A 23,622-nucleotide genomic window follows, 5' to 3' on the forward strand; every position below is an offset into this window, starting at 1 on the left:
CTTTTCCTTTTGTCAGGGTGATAACCTGCAAATGTGTGTAAAATTTTTTTAGGGTACTCGGCTTCCCCCCTACATTTCCTTACATATGGCACATAAACGATACAGTGGGCACATGTGTAGGGCAATATAACAACTTTATTTTATTAAGGTTCCCTGGCCTTGTGTAGTGTAATGTATTTGCTGCAACATAAACGTCCATTGTACTTTAACTGCACGCCGTATGAAATTAGCCATCGCTAGCATAACTTCGAACTGCCGATCGTATTATCGCTAGTGCAACTTTGCAAGCGTTCGGTACCCTGTGCGCAACTTCGGATCTTCGTGAATTAGCGTTGTCCAGGTGAATTTACACCTGGTGAAGTATTGCGATGTGCGTGAAGCCAGCGCTGGCAGATTTTCGGAGGTAAGTAAATTTACCCCATAGTCTATTCATAATTTGCAATGGGTCTACAAACTCTTCAAAAAAATTTTAAAATTTCTAAAACATTTTAAAAATTGCTTACATTTTGACAACTCCCATTGACTTCTACATGATCTGTGAAGCCATTGGATGCTGAAGTTTTACATTTGATTTTTTAAAATGTTGTTGATTTGTTGAATTTGTTTTGGTGCAAAAGTTTTGTATTGCAGTAAAAATGTGAACATTAATAATTCAGACCCTTCAACAAAGGTTCTTCAACACAGGTATATGCATGAGTTGTGATGTCTACCCAAGGCTTTAAGGGCATGTAACACAATACAAAATAAGTCTTTTGGGCTATTAGGCACAGTCATATACAGAGTATAAATTGTAATCCAAATAAAGTGTGTGCATGCATTCAGTAATGCCTATCTTTAGTTGGCAAATATGCTTATTGCCAATGTATTTCTTGAAATTACAATTTATATTCTGAATACATTTTATTTCTGCAGCAAGCTGACATTTGAAAAGTCGCCTGCTGGGATGTACTATATCAGCTGTAGACTCATTTCAAGGATAAAGATACTGACACACAGTAACAATAGCAATAAATAAAATCAGCATTATCCCTATTAGCAAAATGTCAGCATTTTAAAAATAACAATAACACAACCTTACTCATTCAGAGGGAATAAAATATACATTAAAGTTATTCTGTAAACTTTAGCATATTCAACATGATATTGAAGGACATGTGTCTGTTGATACATAAATATACTATAAATGTACGGTGTTATCTATTCAAATAGTTAGCTATATCTGAGGAAGAAATACTATACAATAATAAACAGCCAAGTGAATTTTTTCATTGTTTGTGGATTTTCAGCAAGTGATAATAAAGCAGCATTAGGGAAAGGAATCATAATACATAAATACTCATTGGGCCTATTGACTTGTTTTCATGTTTTATGTTTTCTTTTTTTTTTAACAACTTTAATATTTGACAGATTCACAGCCTTTTCTTTTTACTGCTTTGGAAGAGTGTATGTGTTTAAATGTTCCCAAAGAACAGGTGAAAACAAGTAAAACAAGCTTGTCTACTTTTTTTTTTCAACAGTTAAAAAGTATTAAAAAAATAATTCTTACACATTTTTTGACAACAGGAAACTAGAAAAATGTATGTAGCAATTTTAGATACGGTTGAATTTTTCTTTTGGGCAAAACTCACAATTTCAGGAAAGCAATGTTAATTGCCTTCCTGACATTCAAGTTTTTTTTTTTCTGAGGAAAACCCGATTCAAATTTGATTTGAATTTGGGGTTGCTCTTATTCAGTCGAATGTTAGACGTTCAACATTTTCCATAAATAACCTCCCATTCAAGTTGTGAGTATATTTGAATTTATGAGAGCTATGGGTGTGTGTATGGATGCTGGGTTTTCATTTGGAGGGGTTGAACTTGATGGACTTTGTCTTTTTTCAACCCAATTTAACTATGTAACTATGTAACTATAACTATGTAACTTGACTTCTAAATTTGACCTTTGATAAATAACCTCCAATGTGTTATGAAATATGACAATTACACATGAGAAATTTCAAATTTTCATAGAATTGTTTCAACCTTTGGTAAATGTTGAGTGATGAGAGTTTCAGCTTTTTTATTTATTATTTTAATAAAGTTATAATATTAGTTATTTTTTATTATAGTTATTATTGAAAATATTATTTAAAGTACAGTCTAGCTATGTATTAAGATCTCTAAAGATATAACCAATAATTCTTTTGGCTTTCATAAATTTCATCATTAGAGATGAACAAAACTTTTCACCAGGTTTGGCAGTGAAAAAGATGCCCATGGACACCACTGGGTGAAAAAAATTGTTGTACATCAAAAACAAATTGTCGTGTGTCAGAAAATTTGTCACCTAACGAATTTAATGCATTTGGTGAATTTTTCAGCTTTTCACTTCTCTGAACATTTGCAAAACAGAGAAAATAATTCAGATTCAAATTCACCCATCAGTATTCATAATGGGCTAATGTTTCACCATCCACGAATCCATGCTAGAATTTCTCCATGATTTCTGTTTTGCCAGAAAGAAAACACTAGACAAGATGCAGACTGTCAGTTTACATAACAATTATTTTTGCATCAGGAAAAATATGGGAAACCCCAGAAATTCTTGTGCTGCAGAAAAATGCTGATTCCTTCTCAATGCATTCAGCAAAATGTCAGTAAAGTTTCAGCATTGTATAAAACCAGGACAGTTTCACTCATCACTACTACTCACTTTCATCCTGTAAACCACATGACAACCCCTAACAATTCCTTCTCCTCTTGTGTGGCTTTCTTATTACAATACTGCTGTAACATCAATCTTCCTTCAATTTTCCCAGGGCAATGTGTTCATTTTTTTTTAATGATATTTACATAAGAATGAAAAGAATTGAAATATTTGTTATGTAATACAAGATTCCCAAAAGCTTTAATATATTCATCATGGTGATGATTTGGGTAAAATGTAGCACACAGACAACTGTAAAAAAAACATTTATGTAGACTTTCTAAATGTAGTGCATAGTGATGAGTATATATATATAGTTCCCCAAGATTAACGCACTCCAGGGCTTCATAATGCAGTTTAGAAAAGAAAATTTTATTGTCAATGTTTCGGTCCCGTTTTGGGCCTTTCTCAAGTCTTGAGAAAGGCCCAGAACGGGACCGAAACGGTTAATCTTGGGGAACTACTACAATTTATTTGACAGCACCCAGGCATGAAGAGAACGCTTGACTGGAGTGAACCACAGCTGGAACATATATATATATATATATATATATATATATATATATATATATATATATATATATATATACAAACTGTGAATGGAAATGGTTCTGATACTTTGTTTAAACAAGTAAAATAACAAAACCGAGTCTGCAGATTTTTATACACTAAGGGGCAGATTTATCAAGGGTCGAATTTCGAAGTAAAAAATACTTTGAAATTCGACCATCGAATTAAAATACTTTGACTTAGAATATCGAAGTCGAAGGATTTTTCAACTAATTTTTCAATCGTTCGAACAAACGATTAAATTGTTTGAACCGAACGATTCAAACGATTTTAGTGTACGATCGAACAATTTTACTTTAATGTGTAAAGACTTAGAAAATGATTGTAGAAGGTCCCCATAGGCTAACATAGCACTTCGGCAGGTTTAATTTGGCGAAGTATTGAAGTCGAAGTTTTTTTAAAAGGACAGTACTTCGATTATCGAATATTCGAACTATTTTACTTCTAATCGAATTCAAAGTAAATTCGAAGTCGTAGTATCCTATTCGATGGTCGAAGTATCCAAAAAATTACTTCGAATTTTGAATTTTTTTACTTCGAAAATTCCCTCAAATTCACTTCGACCCTTGATAAGTCTGCCTGAGTAATAGCTAGAAATATAAATATTGTGCTGTAAGCATATTTGTTATACATGGCTCCATAAAAGGAAAGGAAAAGATGCACAATGTGTTGCAATGCAAATTTAAAAAGTACCTGAACTGCAAAATACCCCATAAGAACCATTATTAAAACAGGACAATAGCTTTGATGACATTGAATGATCAGACTATGAAAAACCTTGGAAGTTATAGGTGCTATAGAAAGCTCCATTTATTGTCCTTTTCTGCTGGCCACTCATCCATTTACATCGAGTCATGCCCCATGTGACTGCTAGTCTTTATTCCTACTGGCTTCATATAATGGCATTAGAACACAATAGGAAAATAAGAAAACATGTAGTCAGCAGGCCAGAAAGATTGTAACTGCATATGCAAGGCTAAAATAACTAATCTTGTAGATGCTTGGGTAGTTAAAAGGAAAATTTATATATATTCAGTTTAGAACTGAATTCTGATTCACTGGGTGGATTTGGATAGACATGTGGGGGATTATGGGAAACCAATGCAACAATGAAGCAAGTGAATGCCCAGAATGAAGATGAGTATTAATGTGACCTTAATATCACATTTGTTTAAGCATATATCATCAACTATAATGCAACTAGCAATTATAGAGAACAATTATCATCTCCTTGGATCCTCATTAAGCAGATGCACAAATCCTCCTAGCCCCTGTATCTGTGTCTTTCTTCTCTGGCTGCAGCAATTACACTGTTGTGTAGTTTTTTGGGTGAAAAATCGGAAAAAAACGTGAAAATCTGGTTTTTCGCTATTTTTTCCCGCAAATAAAAATTTCGGGAAAATGTATTAATAAATAAGCCCAAAAAACCCGTGCAGGTTCGATCAGAGTTTTTTTCAGAAAATAGTGAGATAAATTCCGACTTTGATAAATAACCCCCTAAGCGTTAAGAAGTTGCATGGTTGCACCCCAGGTTATGGTTTACATAAATGCATCTTCTTCTGTGGCTTTCTTCAAAGTTGGTGACTTTTTATATTATTAGCAACCATGTGGTTGGATATGGATAGTAATCACCATCAGGGCTGTGAGGACATCTGGACCAGCAAGTTAAAGGAACAGTTCAGTGTGAAAATAAAAACTGGGTAAATAGATAGGCTGTGCAAAAAAAAAATGTTTCTAATATAGTTGATTAGCCAAAAATTTAATATATAAAGGCTGGAGTGAACAGATGTCTAATAAAACAGCCAGAATCCAACTTCCTGCTTTTCAGCTCTTTAACTCTGAGTTAGTCAGCGACTTGAAGGGGGCCACATGGTACATTTCTGTTCAGTGAGTTTGCAATTGATCTTCAGCATTCAGCTCAGATTCAAAAGCAACAGGTATGACCCATGTGGCCCCCCCTCAAGTCTCTGATTGGTTACTGCCTGGTAGCCAGGGTAAACAGTCAGTGTAAACCAAGAGAGCTGAAAAGCAGGAAGTAGTCTTCTGACTATACATAAAATCACTCCAGCCTTTATACTTTACATTTTTGGCTAACTAACTATATTAAAAACACATTTTATTTTGCACAGCCTATCTATTTACCCAGTTTTTACACTGAACAATTCTTTTAAAGATTTAGGGAGCTGGAATCAAGAAACAGAAGTGCTGCACTAAATTAATTTAAATATAAGTAATGCAGCTCTGCAGCATGCATTTTTTAGATGTGTCCCTAAATGATCTGATAATCTAAAAGCTTAAGCAGTCAATGTCAGACATTCAGGCACAGGTGAAAGCACCAAATAGCCAGGACACAGACCAGATACCAATAAACTGAAGAGCAAATATAGCACACCTTGGAACTTAGGCAGACATTTATGTGTTTAAATATTTGATTTGATTTTCACATTAAACAAATAAAATCAATAGACAGCAAATATTATGCAGAAGAAGAAATATGTTACATTCAACTCAATGGTATGTTATTATCAAAAAGGTATACCATACAAGAAAATTAACAAGAACAGAACTATAAAAAATTAACTAAGCCAGTGGATGCCAATGCAATAAAAGAAAGAAAGAAAAAGCCTATTAATCATCTGGAATGCCGGATAGATTTTTTTTTTTTTTTTCATTTTGAAAATATTTTATTTTATTTTCATGATAAACAAATAATAACAGTATGACAGCAAATTTCATGCAGATGAAAGACAAGTTATAATCGAAACAATGACATAAAATTATTAAAAACTAAAAACCATTTAATGAGACTGACAACAACTCGGATAGATCTTACAATTGAAGAAACCGCATTATTTGATCACCAGTATTAGAGTTGCATATTTCAAAATAAGGAGAAGGCAGACATTTAAGTGGTTCTGGTAGACCATAGTGTCAGCACTATGGCATCGTCACCTTCACAAGCACATGGATGTCTCTGGTTTCAAGATCAGTTCAGCCTTAGAGACATGACCTGAATCATATGGATTGAGCTTAGCTTGGGTTTATAGCATTGTGATTGCAGTGTGGTACAGTTTTTACCTGTTTACAACACCCATATTATGATTGTATATAGTATTTCAGAAGCCCTCCTTTACATTGTAAGCTTTAATGAGGAGGGCCCTCTTTACCTCCTCTGTCAGTATTTGAGTACAATATTTGTTTTATTTACACCTGCTGCTGCTGCTGCTGCTGATAATAATACTTAATAATAGTCATTTTCTGTAAAGGGAATATGTTTTACAAAAAAAACCACATTTTATTTCTTTACAGATTCTGTCTGGAAATAATGGATATCTTCAATAACCCAATCTTTTCTTTCATTAAGAAAAAGTCTAATGCTGTGAATGTAATGGGCTTATTTATCTTAATTACTGCAAAGTCTAATCCCAAAATGTATTTCTGATTCAGGGAAAAAGAAGCATTGCTTAATAAGGTTAGTCTGCTGTGATTTTGTGTATTGATCAAATAAGTTAATATGTAATTCTATTAAGCATTATTTCAAAACATGTCCAAGCCCATTTTTTGGCCCTCATCATAAGCTTCATAATGATATCTATTATTCTTGATGTTTATCTAGATTGTTACATCATTCTGTAACTAGTTATTGCTCTTACAGAAACTGGATGTCACACACAGTATATGCAGTGAAGAACTTGATCAGAGATTTCCGTGCTATTAAACATCATTGTTCAACAGGTGGAAATAACTATCCAGTAAACATCTACCAAGGAAGCCCTGCAGCTTTCATAAGATACTAGTTTTCCATAACATATTCCTAACTGAGCACAGCTATGGCAGTTTTAATGGACACTAATGATCCTGTTTATTAACCCTAAATTTTACTTGATTTACATGTTTTCATCCATTTTTTTCAGAAATATCTTTTGAAAATATATTCTGATTTGTAGAAATGTGAAAATAAGCATTTGGGCTTTTTCTTCCATTGAAGTTGAATGCAAGGTTCTTTCTTACATGTTTATAACATAATTTGATTTAGACTTTGCATATGGCAACTTTGGTGTAGCCCATGGGCAGTTGCAGGTGGGGGCCCAGGAGGTATAGGGGCTCCATGAGGACTAAATCATGCTCAACTTCAACATCTATCAGTAAACCAGGGCAACCTCTGGATATGTTGGGGGCCCTAAAATGTATTTGCTGTGGGGCCCAGTAACATCTAGTTACACCACTGGTGTAGCCGGCTTTGCTGGATCACACACTCAAACTGCAGTACAACTACAGTGCAACTGTACTGATCTAGTCAGTTGGATCCCTTGAACACTACTGACAGTAACTTCTTTGCATCCTTCTTTGTCTCAGCAGGGGCACATAAGCTGTAGGGTGAAAAACAATACTCTGAGCAAAAGTTCAGATTTTTCAATCTACTGCGAAAATGCTGGACTGAGGCAACAGAAGAAGAAAGAAACAGGGAGAAGATCACTCTGTGGTACTCGCTCAGAAGTTTCCCATTCGAGTGCAGTTTTCTGCTAATAGGAGTTCCAGCCCAGGGTATCAGTTAAGATATTCTAATCACTACCTAACATTTGGCATCCTTCAGAGATTATATACTTGCACTAGTAATTGTACAATGTAAGTTCATATCACATTCACACACAATGTGTAATGGCTGCAAGAGTCTGCAGTGTGGTAGGAAAGTGGAGTACCTAGACGAAATCTACACAGGTACAGGAAACATAGAATAGAAAGATGAATAAAAAGATGAATAATACAAAGTATCAATAACAATAATATTTGTAGTCATTTGATTTTAGATGTGGTCAGTGACCCCTTTTGAAAGCTGGAAAGCAAAAGGAAAATAATTAAAAAATGAGGACTAATAAAAAAAAAATGAAGACCAGTCGAAAAGATGATCAGAATTGGATCTTCTATAACATACTAAAAGTTAATTTACAGGTGAACCTCCCCTTTAAGAAAACTGAATGAGTGAATAGGGCAGGCTGTCAATGTTACGGTTTGATATATTTATTTGAATAAGAATCACAATGGGGGTTATGTAATAAACACGTAGAGGCTTAATAATTAAAAGTCAGATTTTAGTGGTTTTACAGGTTTTTGAAACAATGACTAAACTCATAAACTGTAAAACCACGATTGTCATTGAATTTATTATAATATTATAGAAAGTACCACGAAAAAAGCGCTGCACAATCTGTAAAAAAAAATCTTAAAAGATCTAAAAATTCAAGTTTTTCAGACAATTAGTAGAGAAAAAAAACCCAAAAACCTTTTATTACATATGGAGTTTAATTAGGATTATTTAATTTTGCCCTGGTTTACATGGTTATAATGGTGCCAGACAGCAGAAAAACACTGCAATATTTCATTGCATGGTAGTAGCTGCAAGAAGGTAATAAATGCCCAACAATGCCATGCATACATTCAAAGTAAACAGGGCAAGTCAGCTAAATAGGCATGGGAGTGTGGGAACAATGCTGATTGGAAAACCAAATATGAATCTAAGCTGCTGGGGGTATAGAATACATATTGCACAATGCATCTGCAAGACATGAATTGACAAATTTGATTTATAAAATGTGTTTGGGAGGTGGGATTTCTCTGTGAACTATTTTATAAATCATAAATTCTGTCCTATATAGCATTATTTTTTAAGGGGGATGTTAAAAAAATGTCTGTTAAAATGTATCTCATTTCTCCAACTTTCTGAAAGTACTTTAAGAGTCTGGGGTTTTTTAATGCCAGTTCTGTTGAATACTCACAGCATTACATTCTGCCTTGTCAGTCTGGAAGCTTAGAGCAATTTTTAACTGATGCATCTGGTTTATGGGGATTCTTCCTATTATGTATTCAGAATTCTGCAGAATCCTTCTGCAGTGGCACTATGGTGGCTTAGAAAATAAAATTGTTCATAAAAAAATGTTCATAAGAAATTTGCAAGAACAATGCTGAGCAATGAGAATTGTGTGTTCATGGTCTAGTATGTTTCCATTCAATGACATATATGATTTATGTACAGTATATCAGAAATGTGTGCAGTGGAACAATTGTATTTACTAAAAGATATTTCCTAATGAGTTACCTGAAAGGTGCAAACGTAATGTGAATGCCATAAAAACCAAATTGAGGAGTTAGTTATAAAAAACAGCTTAAACATGTAAAAGAAAAAGAACATTATTTGAGGTTATCTTTTATCATACCAATTCACTGCCTTCCAAAAAACAGCTCAAACCCAGTCTGTATCATAAATAGAATCTTCCCTTAGCTACTGAGTTCCTGGCTGCCGATTAGTTGGAATTTTGGCATAGTCCGGATGTTCATTTGCAGACTGTAAAGGGTTGCCCACCATGTGCGTTTTCTTCCAGATTACAGCAGTGATCAAATAACCCTATGTGACATAGCCTTAAGTTAGTGGCAAACAGGGCATTTTATTTCTTTTTTCTTTCTGTTACAGCAGTTTAGTGTTTTTTGATTTCTTGAACCAGTATGGGGATAAATAAAAGACTTTCAATTTGGCCCTCGCTGCCCTGACCAAGAAGAGCATTAAGAAGCAGAACAGGCTTTTAAAACTTTAAAGCAGCCCTTCTCTTCCATTGCAGTCTTACAGGGGAACTAAAGCTTATATAAAGAAATAGGGTAGAAATTTTGTACATTATGGTTTGGGCTTCTATACACAGCCTTTTAGCAGTGAAGATCTGTGCCTTCAAAGATGCTTTTGGAGCTCCTCCAGGACCGCCATCAGGCGGGGACAGTCGTCCAGGGCCCAGCTTTTTGTCATACAGGGCCCTGTGATTTCTGATGGCGGCCCTGAGATCTCCCTCTTCATTTCTGCTGATTCACTGCACATGCCCTGTCCTGCTGTCACTTACTGAGTTTAGGGACAGACTTAAAATATACTAAAGATGGATAACATAAATGCATACCTCCCAACATTAAGGAAACAGAAATAGGGATGAAAAGTTTTGTCGCGCGTGGTGCGCTGAAATTTTTTTGGTCACGCCAATTTTTGTGGCCACACCCCCTAATTACCATGTTCATTTTACATAATTTGGCAGGTTATGAAAGTCTGAACACATTTCTGTGGTTTTTAATGTTATTACAGTTTTGCAATTGAAGGTGAATTGCCCTTTAAGCTGTGAGTCTAAGTTCTTATCTTAACAAGCGGTTACAAAAGAATGTCAAGTATCTATACTGGGCTGTCTGCCAAGACACAATTAAATTAGATACTTTGGATCTGTTTCTGGCTGTTCAGTGCAGCAGATCAAAGAGAAACCCGGGACTTATCCGTACAAATCCGTGACAGCGGGTTGAGCTGTCAAAAGCGGGACTGTCCCGCTCAAAACAGGACAGTTGGGAACATTACCATGTCCTGTAGTATCACCTGTTTTGGAAATTCTCTACAGGTTGGAAATCCTCTGGTGTGGCCAGCTAAGAGTTGGGCCTAAATTGGATATGGGAGGGGAGTGGTTCCTTTATCCCCATTGAAGTATGTCCTGGCAGTTCCAAATTTGGCCAGGAGGTGTCACTCTGTGCATAAGCATTTATATAGCAGAGGTGCCATGTGCTCTCCCTCTTTCATAATAAAGCAATCGCATGATTTCTTGACCAGGGCATTGGTGATCTTATGATCTTAAGTCACACTGAAATCTTCCTCCTGGTGGCAGGGTTTATTTAGCAGTGGAATACACAGCAGACAGACAGGGCTATTCAGCACTCCATAGGCCCTATGCGTTTCGTACCTGCAAGCAGTAGCGATCCTAGAGGGGGGCGGACCCTGGTGTGTGACGCGCAGCCGGGCCCCGCCCCCTCCGTATGGCCGCATTTGGCCGCATTTGTTAGTGTCGAACGGACTGCCGGGGGGCCCTGAGGGGGTGCGGGCCCTGGCCCGCTCGCACCCCCTGCTCCCCCGGTAGTTCCGCCACTGCCTGCAAGGTACTTATTCATGGGCTAAATACTTACTTTTTTAACTTATAATTTTACCCAGTGGATTCCTCAGTGTTGAAAAGTCCTGTCTTTTTGTTGTGTATTTGGTCTGCTGCTCCCTGAAGCTGGGGATGTGGGGCTGGTGCACCGGGGCCACACAATCAACTTGGTGAGCTATTTAAACTTCTGGAGCACCTTTCATTTTATTTCTTTATTTAGCAGCAACAATTGAGTGTTGCGTAAGAAAACTATAACACAATATTTATTCTATGTAAGCACAGAATGCTTTTATTCATATATAGTGATGGGCGAATTTGCGCCGTTTCGCTTCGCCGGAAAATTTGCGAATCTCCCGCTAAATTCGGGAAACAGTGAAAAATTAGCGAAACATCTAGTTTTTGACGCCGGCGCCCGTTTTTTGACGCCGGCGAATTTTTTCGGGCAAATTTTCGCTGGCGTTTTGCAAATTTATTCGGTGCCGGCGAATCGCGCAAATTCACAGCGAATTCGCACCTGGCGAATAAATTCGCCCATCACTGTTCATGTATCATATAAGCATTATTTTTGTTCATTTTAAATGTTCACCTTTGAGTTCACTTTTATTATGATGCAGAGAGTGATAGTCTGAGACAATTTGTAATTGGTTTTCATTTTCTATTACTTGGTTTTTGAGTTATTTGACTTTTTATTCAGTAGCTCTCCAGTTTGCAATTACAGCAATGGGATTGCTAGGGTCCAAATTGCCCTGGCAACCATGCATTTATTTGAATAAGAGACTAAAATATGAATGGAAGAGGGCCTGAATAGAAAGATGGGTAATACAATGGAGCACTAACACTACATTTGTAGCTTTAAAGAACATTTGTTTTTTTTTTAGATGGGGTCAGAAGAAAAATGCAAATAATTAAAAAATAAATAGTAAATACCAATTAAAAAGTTGCTTAGAACTGACAATTCTAAAACATACTAAAAGTTAACTTAAATGTGACCCTTTAAAAACACTTGTGCCCAGTGTCTGGTTGAGCTCTACACCTCTGAATGACATGTATACATGCTTCCCCTGCCCACCTCTCAAGAATACAGTGATCCTAAAGGCAGACAGAGCTATAATCAAAAAATATGGTGGCTTGCTCTTGTTTTATTGCACGCTAAGTAATGACATAGTTTATTTTCTTTTTAAGGGTACTATGAAATTTAATTATAAACTGTCAGAGATGTTTAAAATAACCATGAGTATGTGTATATTTCACTGGTAATAGACTGGTGAATAGAAAACCCAAGGGAATTATCTACAGTTTTGCAGCAAGAGTGGCTGTAATTGTGTACTGGCTCAAGAAAAGCTGGATGAATGGGTACCTGGAACGTATGGAGGAGAGCAGGGTGGGCCTTCCATCCCTTGCTCCATTGAGAGTTTTCAGTTGCCCCGTTAAAGGTAGCTAGGTAATTAGGCTGCAGGTGAGCTCCAGTTAAAAAGAAGCGTGGGACTACACCTGTGCTCCCCTTGGAGACCTCCTTGTGCTAGATAAGGGTGAGTGGCCTGTGAACACCTCCATGTGCAGGAAGGAGGTGGGGGCGGTGCGTGTAGCTGAGAAAGAGACCGTGTTTCCCTGCCGACCTGAAGTGTTGGAGAGAGCTCCAAAGGAGTGGAGAGAGGAAGAGAAACCCCTCCCAATAGACTGTGAGTCTAAAAGAGGATTCTGGGACTTGTGTACATCAATAGCTGTAAATGCTGGAAATTTGTACACCAATGCGGGTGTTGAATTGGGACTGCTAACTCTTATGTGATGCAAGAGTGCTGAAGTGTTGGTTTTGTTCCTAATAAAAACCACATCATCACCAAAACATTTCTTTTTTAAAGAGACTCACCACGTAAATCAGGAGGCTTAGGTGTTCTGCCCCAAGCCTTCAGCATAAGGGAGCGGACATCACCTTATTGCTTGTAGGGTAGGCACTCAAAGAGTACGTGTAAGGCTGTAATCCACACTTGTTCTTCAATAAAGACCCTTTTACTACAACTGCCTGGAGGATTGCTCTTTGAGAGCCTACCCTACAAACAATACGTTGATGTCCGCTCCCTAATAAAAGCCAGCCAAGCTGCATTAAACTCTAAAAAAAGGTGGTGTCAGATTCTATTTTGTGCTTAATCTGTGCTGTGGCTATGGTCTCAGCTAACCTAATTGTCACAAAAAATATACAGTATATCTCTATTGTGTAAAGGAAAACTATACAATGTAGATCTCTCTAAAAATATAGTGCATAAAAAAAGCTCATGTGTAAAACCCTGCTTCATGTAAATAAATCGTTTTCATAATATATTTTTTTTAGTAGCATGAACCATTGGGTAATCATAAATCTAAAATTGCCATTTTAAAAAATAAGGACCGCCCCCTGGGATCCTAGGATTCACAGGCACACAAACAAACATTATATGTTAGGTCACATGAGCCAATTAACAGACAGAGTTCTGTATTTTGTTTCCACGCTTCTTCCTGTTACAGTTAGAGCTGTATTATTTCTGGTCAGGTGATCTCTGAGGCAGCACACAAAATATGTAAAAGGGCAATGTTTACTTAATAAATTCAACATCTATTGGAAACTGAACCATGATGTATACTTACAAAGTAGAATAGAATGAAACACTTTAAAGGGATACTGTCGAGGAAAAACATGTTTTTTACAAAATGTATCAGTTAATAGTGCTACTACAGCAGAATCCTGCATTGAAATCCGTTTTTCAAAACAAGAAATTGATTTTTTTATATCTAATTTTAAAATTTGCTATGGGGCTAGACATTTTGACATTTCCCAGCTGCCCTCAGGTCATGTGACTTGTGCTCTGATAAACTTCAGTCACACTTTACTGCTGCACTGCAAGTTGGAGTGATGTCATTACCCCCCCTCCTACAAGCTGCTGTAATGTAAATAGAGCCTTGTCTGCTGAGCCTGTCAATTGAACAATAGGCAGGTATCAAGATAAGCTCCCACTGACACCACTTCAGAAGGACTGAAATAAGATAGTCCTGTGATCACTGCCCCCACTTACGTTTACAAAATAAATATATATATATATATATATATACACACACACAATTCATTTTGGGCACTGGAAAAAATATTTTATATAGATAGTTTATTATTATTATTTGTTTACACAAAAATGAATGGCAGAAACACAGGAGTACACTCCCAGGACTGATGACAGGGAATAGAAAAAAAGGATAAAATAAGGAGGACATACTTGAAAACCAGAGGAAGTCTAGGAAGGGTTAAAATAGCTCATGAAAAGGAGGCAGTAAGTAGTTAATGTAAAAAGAAGTATTGCAGGCAGGAAAGGAGCAAGGTGTGTGTGAGGTGGATAGCAGAGGGAACTCACAGCTCCTTTACCACATCTAGTAACCAGTAAAACTAACTAGGAAGGCAGCAAGGAGAGAAAGCTCCAAAGGAAAGCAGAGAACAAACTTACAGAACGGCAGGAGCTTTGATAGTGTCTGTGGGAGGAGGTCAGGGCCGGACTGGGGGTAAAAAGCAGCCCGGGCAAAAAAATCAAAGCAGCCCACATGTAAACACACAATGGTCTTGTACACATCCACTCATATATTGGGGTAAAACTGCAAAAAAATATTTACATAAAGAGCTGCCTTTCTGACTCAAGTGTAATTCATGTGAAATATGTTAAAGATCCTGCAGCCTTGTGCCTTTATATGGTCACAGAACTCCTCAGACTTTTATTATCCCTATATTACAGTAAAGCAACATTAACACTATAGTCTAATTTATAATTAATGGAATTAAATGCAATGTCTCAAATGACCCCGCCTCACAAAACACAAAAATAAACTGAACAAAACCCACCTGTGTCCTCAAAAATGGGGAATTACTATGCCATAATGTTATGGTACATTTTAGGGGGCTGTTCCTGCTGAATTGTGCTTAGTACAGAGGAATACCTATACTGCCATAGTTTTATGGGATCTCTCTGTACAGACTATGAGTATCTTAGGGACTGTTCCTGCTGAATTGTGCTTAGTACAGAGGAATACCTATGCTGCCATAGTTTTATGGGATCTCTCTGTACAGACTATGAGCAAACTTAGGGGACTGTTCCTGCTGAATTGTGCTTAGTACTGGGAAATACCTATACTGCCATAGTTTTATGGGATCTCTCTGTACAGACTATGAGCAAACTTAGGGGACTGTTCCTGCTGAATTGTGCTTAGTACAGGGAATACCTATGCTGCCATATTTTTATGGGATCTCTCTGTACAGACTATGAGCAAACTTAGGGGACTGTTCCTGCTGAATTGTGCTTAGTACTGGGAAATACCTATACTGCCATAGTTTTATGGGATCTCTCTGTACAGACTATGAGCAAACTTAGGGGACTGTTCCTGCTGAATTGTGCTTAGTACTGGGAATACCTATGCTGCCATAGTTTTATGGGATCTCTCTGTACATTTTGCTGAACTGAGCTTCATAACTCTGGAATAATTTTAGTCTGAAGTAATAATCGCTTCGAAATTGCTTCGTTTGGTCAACTACAAAAACACTGCTGCCCACAACTAGTGCTTATCCTTTCCAAAAATTGGTTAAGCACAATAGATAAATGAAACAACCTTTCATAATTGTGCACACAATTAAAGTAAGTATAGGTACAGTGTGGGTCTAAAAGATTATCAATAGATTGAAGTTGGGAAACTCTAGTACCTAACACTATTTCATTGCCAGAGTTCTGGATCTCTATACTGAAATGTCAGGGAGATGCTACACTTTATCTACTGGAAGAGCCTGTGTGTGGGGAGTGTAGAGGCACAAAGGGATGTAGCACAATCAGGGCAGGTAGAAAGCTCACGTGTAGTGAATTTCCTATGTGTATTCCAGCAGCCCCATGTCCTCAACAGCACAGCTTAGTCCCGCCCCCACTGTACAAGGTTACCAAATGACACTGTCCCCAACTCATCTAACACCCACCCAGCACACTGCACCAAACCTACTGATTTCCCACTCGATACTCACAGAAACTCAATGCTGACTGTGCTGGGACACAAACACACGGCAAGGCAGCAGCAGCACGAGAGCAGTGGGAGGGGCGGAGCCACAGTGGGACATAGACTGGAGGAGCGGTCCTAGAGCCCGCTGTGTATGCAGTGAAAAGAAGGTTTTATCGGAGCGGCCCATTTAAAGAAAATATGAAGCGGCCCCTCGGGCAAATGCCCGAAAAAACATATGGTCAGTCCGGGCCTGGAGGAGGTGCTGCTAGTGCAACTGTAGAGCAGAACGTAGGAAAGTGAAAGTAATTGGTTCCCTGCAAACCATGTGACTGCTCTCCTCCAAACATCACACGCATGGGCAGAGAGGGGAGGGGGAGTGTACAGCTAGATTCTCATGTTGTAGTGCGACCTGGCTTTTCATTACAGAGTGGCTGCCTCCAAGCACACAGGTAATGCTGTGCCTGCTGTTAGAGCAGCACAGGATGAATGTGTAATGAGCAGAAATGGAAGCCCCCATGACAAAATACAAACTAAAATAACTTATGCTTGGATTTGTGGATTAACATTTTATTTGCCAGATTCCCTTTAAGATCACATTTCAAAGATGGATATTCCTATTGAAGAATAGAAATGTGTGAACACAGCTTTACACGCTGCAAGAGGACATGAAAATAAGTCTACACATTGGATTTTATAATTATGTTACAGCAATCTGTTTTTATTTCCTTCTCATTCATTACCACAGTATATAGACAAAGGTTTTTTTTAGTGCAATACAGTTTTTTGGGAGGCAGAAGGGAGCTTACAGTAAGATGTACTGATTTGGGACTATCTCTATAATAGTGACAGCTGCCACTGGAAGGCCTGGGGCTAAGTGCAGCCCTCCACTGGCTTTATGCCCCACATTAGAGAAAGCAGTGCCTGCGAATTCTGGGGGCTTAGAGGGGGGGGGTAGTGATTGATCACAATGCCATAATGTCAGTGTATATTTGCTAAATATCTCATTCTGTGGATGTTTGAGGGTTCTAAGCAGCTTCTAGTCCCACCACTGATGATAGTACCATAAACTGCTTCTTTGAATGACCTCATTGTTTCAGTGCAATCCAGCCTGGGAACATTTAAGTCTAGACACATGGAAAGTGCTGGACAGCAGTGAATTATATTACAACTTCACATTTCCTCACACTTCCTTTTAGCCCAAAATTATGGACCAGCAGCTGTGGTTGAACGGTTGCTTTGAAGATCCTTGGCACTGTAGATTAACCGCTATATGTCTGAAACTTATTGTCAGATTAACTGACACAGATTGTGGTGCATTCTAAAAATTGTAGACAGAGGAATAAAGTTTGTTAATCCCTAAAATGACTGGAAAAACAAAAACACCTTCAGGTGTTTTTACTCTTTGCTGGCAGATACATTTAAAAGGTATTGGTCCTACAAATTCCTCAGTGCCAGAGAAATCTCACCTGAAGCCTTCTGGCTGGCATTATACCTCAACTCCAAGCTTTGCTTGGCAACTAATGGCAGTTGGACAGTAGTTCAACAACAACTAGAGTGGAATGGTGCGATTCCCAAGAGCTTCTGAAGCAGCTGGGATATTATGCATGAACAGTACTCATGAGATTATATGAAGGCCATTTAGAAGTTTTAGTGCTGTATACCGACTAAATGTAACAATTAATACTAATATTATTAATTATTAGTAATAATACATGATTATAAATACCAATCTACAATTAATTATATGAGAATTTCATAAGGTAAGGTCCTTACTATAAGGTAAGAACTGCATTAATTGCAATGCTGACAGGGTCGGACTGGGCTGGCGGAACTGGAAAAAAGCTTGGTGGGCCCCACAAACCCAGACCCGCTCCTCATTTGCAACAAGAGACACTCCCCTGGCCTCCTCCAAATAAAAACTTCAAGGTACATCCAGAGGCTTTACAATGTTGATGTGTAGAGGACACTCGCCAGTCCCCATTCTGTGGGGGCCCCTGAGGAGGCAGTCCTGGTGGGCTCAAACCAACCAGGCCCCAGTTTGCTGATGTGGGACTTGTCTGGCTTTTTTTGATTTTCAAAGCAACCTGACAGATATTATTGGTCAGATATATGTTGATGAGCGCCATGTAAAGGCAGATAAGCTGCCAACTTTGTCTAAAGGGACTGAATTGGCAGTTGATGTGTGCATAAGATATGCACAGATATTAGTCATTTGTTTATGAAGAAAGTTCAGATTGTGATTGTTTCAATGCAACACTCTAAAACAAACCATTCAGATATAAATTGTAGGATTGAAGTACGAAAAATAACAAATCAGACAATTCTGTGGCCATTAATTGACAGACAGCATAGGAATGTACCACAAATAGTAGTGACAGTCACCCACGGATATCGTCAGATAGGCAACATGCAAAGATATTGTTACCCGACAGAAATTTTCGAATCTAACATATTTGATCGACTAAATGAGAAATCGGCATGTACGGAAAATGTCTCGGTGATTAGTCCACAATCTTAAATCGTACAAAACGAAGTATCTGTGGATCTATGGCCAGCGTAAGTCTTACATTTATTGTTTGTCTTATTATATTGCTTATTTTTCTATTGCCTAAAAAGGCCCACCAAATCAATTGTAGTTTGGGCACTGGCTTTTGTTCATGTAAATTCAATTTATACATATATATCTGTTATTGAATGGACTCTTGCCTAGGGCACAACTACAGAGGAAGCAGACCCCCCAGGAGGTATAGGGGCCCATGAGGCCCTAATTCATATTATTTCAATAAATATTGTTAAAATAAGTCAACCTCTTGACATATTGGGGGCCTGATTTTGCTGTGGGTCCCAGTAATATCTAGTTACACCACTGCTCGTACCCATGGTCAACCAGCATGAGACGGGTGAGATTCATAACTTTAGGGAAAAAGGTGTTTGCATGGCGATTCTGGGTTTAAGGGCAGAGACAACCGCTCAGATTCGGGGAGATTAGTCGCCCAGCGACAAATCTTGTCTTCTTCGGGCAACTAATCCCCCTGAACTGCCTTCCAGCCATCTAGAATGTAAATTGCTGGCGGGATGGCAGTTGGCAGCTTTGTTTTCCAAAGTTGCCTCACGAGGAAACTTCGGGCGACTTCGGAAAGTCAAAGCAATCTGAATGCCATCCCACCGGTGATTTACTTTCTAGCCGACGGGAAGGCAGTTCGAGGAGCAGCGGCGATTCCGGTGAAGGAAGCAGCCTGAGGAGGCTCCTTCAAAATGCTGCCCCCCTTGCCGGCTTACTCATCTGCAGGGTAGGCATCTGAGGCAAGAAAACTAGTGCGGAGAGCGCAACTGCGCTCTCCCGCACTAGTAAAACCGAATTTCCAGTTTCAAAAAACGGAAATTCGTCTCTTAAAAGTACCGGAGCGGCTTATTGCCGCCCCTGGAAATGTATCTGGCGCTGCCGCATGAGGTGAGCGCCTCAGGCTGCCTCATTGGCCGAGCGCCCCTGTCGAGGAGATTAGTCACCTGAAGAAGAATTGTTTTGTCGCTGGGTGACTAATCTCCCGAAATAGCAGCATGTCTATGCCTTTAGGGTTAAGCAAGGTACTGGAAGTGGGGGCTTCCCAATGAATCTTTCTACTGAGCTCACCAGCCCAAAGCAGCCCAAACTGACTGGTCAGAGGATAAAAATTAATTTTTACTACCATAAAACTGCACCCCCAAGAGTTGAAAAGTAAAAACTTTTTTAAGTTTCGTGAATGCGACTTTGGAAAACAATTGGCTCACTAACTTAAGAGCGGTCTTGCTGGCCATTAAAAACTTTGATATTTTCGGCTGAATCTCCGCTTTCTACCAAATGTGTGGGGGGCGCGAACAGACAGCGAAGGAACCAAAGTCTTTTGTCCTTGCTTGGCACTAGGGAGCGCGCCTCGTGCACTGTGGGAAACGCAGCAACAAGCAGCTGACACGGGCGCACGCACACGTAGCGCGCAGGAAATTGCTGACTTCGCCATTTTGCGCTGGGTAAAGGGGAGGAGCCTGGGGCGCTGTGTAGAGGGGCGGGGTTTGGAGAACTGGAAAACCCCGCGGCGTCCACTTTGGGCACGAGCCCGAAAGCTCGCGGTTATTATTATTTTTTTTTCCCCCAATCCACCCGCTCGCGCACCTCGCTCAGCAGCGCCACCATCAGCCTACGGAAAAGCACTGCAGGCAGCCTTCCTCACCCCCCTCCACCTCCTCCTCTTTTCTTCCGACTCTCAATGTTCGGCAGCCGGCCGGAGCCTGCTTGTTTCCCCGGCTCTGCGTTCCCAGGATCCCCCCTCCCGGACAGCACCACACAGAGCGGCGGTGGAGTGAGGAGAGCAGGGACCGGCGCGCCCGAGAGGTAAATGGGGAAGCTGCAATGGAGGCGGGGGGAGAGACAGCGAGCTTTGTTCTTGTTTTCAGCCTCGGAGAAGGCAACGAGTAGGAGGAGGAGGAGGGAGCTAGCTCTCACTATACACCGTGCTGATATTCAAGTGCGGGTCTGTAGGTAACCCCTTGCGCCCCGGATGCTGCGGGACTACAACTCCCAGCATCCTTGTACTTGCAGAGCTGCTAGGGGACGCTGGGAGTTCAAGTTCTGGAGCTCCTGTGTCAGTCCCAGTGGGCAGCCACAAAGGCTACTTCCTCTATCCCTCCTCATCCCTATAGTGCGACCCTCCTTGGCTTTAAAGATCCCTTCTCTACAATACCAGGGCTGTTCAACCTGCCACTTTATGGAGGCTGTTCTACTACATCTATCTGCACTGCTGGCAGGGAACCATCTGGGAGTTGTAGTTTAGCAAAACCTTAGATGGCTGTGGGCTGGACTTCTCATAGTGAGACTTACAGGAAATCTGTAGCTTAGCTTTGGGTTCTAGATACCCCCACTGTCTGCCCTGCAGTATTGATTTAACATGAAGAGTAAATCAAATGCGGAATGTCCATACCTATGCACATATAGGTTACAGATAAACAGAGGTTGCCTGGGACTGTCTCTTTAAGCTGGAGTCTTCAGAATGGACTTTTCTGGCGTAAATATTAAAACTCTGCTTCACTCCTTTTTTAATCACATATATACCAATGGGTGGTAAGTAGGGCATTGCGTTTCTGACTCCCAATGCAAAACATTAGAGAGTGATAAACCCCAGTGAAAATATTAACTTTGTAACCTTTAGTGTCCAGTTTGTGTCACGGGTTCCACTCGACAGCCATTCTTTTGATAAATGTCACACCGGATTGGAGTTCTGTAGGCCTTTAAATATGTCTTTGCTGCACTCAGAGAATGTATTTAGGGTCTCTTTATATTATTAGTCATTGATGTGAGCAATGGGCTGGAAGTTGTATACGCTCTGAGTTGGTTTCCTGCCTCTCTATAGAGATTTGGCTTTAAGTGTCAATGGATTGATAAATAAAAATAATGCAGAGTGGGGACCAGGAATATCTTCAGTGGCATCTCCATATGTTACATTGTATTGTGTGCAACAGATGTATCAGAGCTAAGCAGTTAAACCTGCTCATTCTTCTGGTTGTCTTCCCAGATTGCATCAAGAAGATCCAAAGTCCATCAAGATGTCTAGTGATAGACAGCGGTCAGATGATGAAAGTCCTAGTACCAGTAGTGGAAGTTCAGATGCTGATCAGCGAGACCCACCAGCACCAGAACCCGAAGAACAAGAAGAAAGAAAACCCTCAGCAGTCCAACAAAAGAAAAATACCAAACTCTCCAGCAAAACCACTGCTAAGCTGTCCACTAGCGCTAAAAGGTAATAAACCATTTGATACAGGATATTAAACGCAGCTCAGCTTCCCACAGGGAGTGTTGACATGAATTTTTGTATTTTTTTTAATCTGTGTCTTGGAACACACTTGGATGGAAATTAAAGCCATTTTCTTTTTACTAACATTCTGCCCTTACACCACTTTCCATGTTTTGTTTGGCATGAGCTTTCTAATAATCCTCTAGGGAGGGCACAAAAATGGAAAGGAAAAAAAGTAGACAAACAGCAGAGAAACTACTTAAACAGATGAAGCATTAGGTATCACACTGGGTTCTCCTGTTAAGTTAGTGGAGCCTTCAAATGAGCATTGGCTTTCAGGTTACCAAGTGACTTGTGAAACTGTGCCCCTCTGGAGGCTTGACCATGTAGAAAATGCTGCTGCATTGTTACAGTCAGAGGAGATCACAAGAGTCCTTTATGACTACCTGTCTTAGAGAGTTGTACTCGGAGGTGGTGGAAATTTGTTCTCAGCCATGGTTGCTGTATAAAAGCACAAGTGAGCCAGCAGTTAGTTGTGATGGTATCTACAGTTTTATCAGTGATACTTTTTAAACCAGAAACTAGGCTATCCCAGACTTGAAGAGGTTCTTCAGTATCCTGACAACTTATGTAACGGTTGGCACCCTAAAGTCAGAACCGACTGGTCTCGGCTCGTGCTTCTGCCTGTAGCAGCCACCTTTGGCCTCTGGAGGAGCCCTCAGCTATTCAGATGCCGCCAGGTCGTAAAACGAGAGGTGCAAGAAGGTCACAGTACAAGACTACGACAGGATCGTAGTCAAATTAGGCCAGGTCGGGGCAGGCAAAGAGCAAACCTAGTCAGACAGGCAAGGTTCAAACCGGGTGATCAATCAGAAGGGATTTAGCAGGATCGGAGTCAGATAACAGGCAAGGGTCAGGTTACAGAAGTCAGGATCGTCGAATAGCCAGGCAGGGGTCAAAACAGGAAACCAGATCAGATATACAGAAATACACAATGCTAACAGCACCAGGAACAAACTCTTATAACGGGCAATGCAAGAATGAATGAAGTCCCTTTAAATACCATTTGAATTTTGTGCCTTTTGCGCGCTGGCGTTATCACGCCAGCATGTCCACGTCCATAAAGGGGACGAGACGCGGACACGTGCGCCCTAAGAGACAGACATGGCGCATGAAGAGGAATGGCGCGGCAGGCGTTCCCACCACACCACTAGACCACCAGGGTAAGAGGATTTTATTACAACTTACTTATATGTGACATACATGTTGGTTATATCCATGGAGCTGAATTAAGCAGCACTCTTTAATAGAATGGTAAATTATGTTTTCTTTGACATAGTGCAGAGCTGGATGTGGCCCTCCAAGATGCTTTTATCATTGCCATCAACTTGTCCAGGGACTCTACATTTTTTTTTTATTGTAAAACATCATCAGGTTGGCCTTATAACCGACCCACAGGAAAATGTTTTGGGCGCAGCTTTGGCCCTTTTCTTGAAGTCTTATTGGTCAAGTTTGACATATACTTGTATATTCCAATTGCAGTTGGGCTGTCAGGACAGAAAATAAAAACTGCGTTATTGATGCTTCTTCCATCCTGGGGAGAGGCAAATGCCACAGGTTCCAAATGCTTGTTATCTAGTCCCTTATCCTACTGGCTAACAATTTTCCAGTTTGGGTATTT

The 23,622-nt window shown here is 39.6% G+C and overlaps 1 protein-coding gene across 1 annotated transcript in view; it reads left to right on the forward strand.

Moving 5' to 3' along the window:
* The first annotated feature begins 20,392 nt into the window (after positions 1-20,392).
* The window catches only part of ube2e3.S (ubiquitin conjugating enzyme E2 E3 S homeolog), a 43,529-nt gene continuing 40,299 nt past the window's right edge, over positions 20,393-23,622 (forward strand). The window contains 2 exon segments of the mRNA NM_001090961.1: positions 20,393-20,545; positions 21,723-21,947. Coding sequence (NP_001084430.1) covers positions 20,421-20,545; positions 21,723-21,947 — 350 coding nt within the window. The 5' untranslated portion in view covers positions 20,393-20,420.

This window comes from Xenopus laevis, chromosome 9_10S (genome assembly GCF_017654675.1).
Source record: "Xenopus laevis strain J_2021 chromosome 9_10S, Xenopus_laevis_v10.1, whole genome shotgun sequence".
Taxonomy (NCBI): Eukaryota; Metazoa; Chordata; class Amphibia; order Anura; family Pipidae; genus Xenopus; species Xenopus laevis.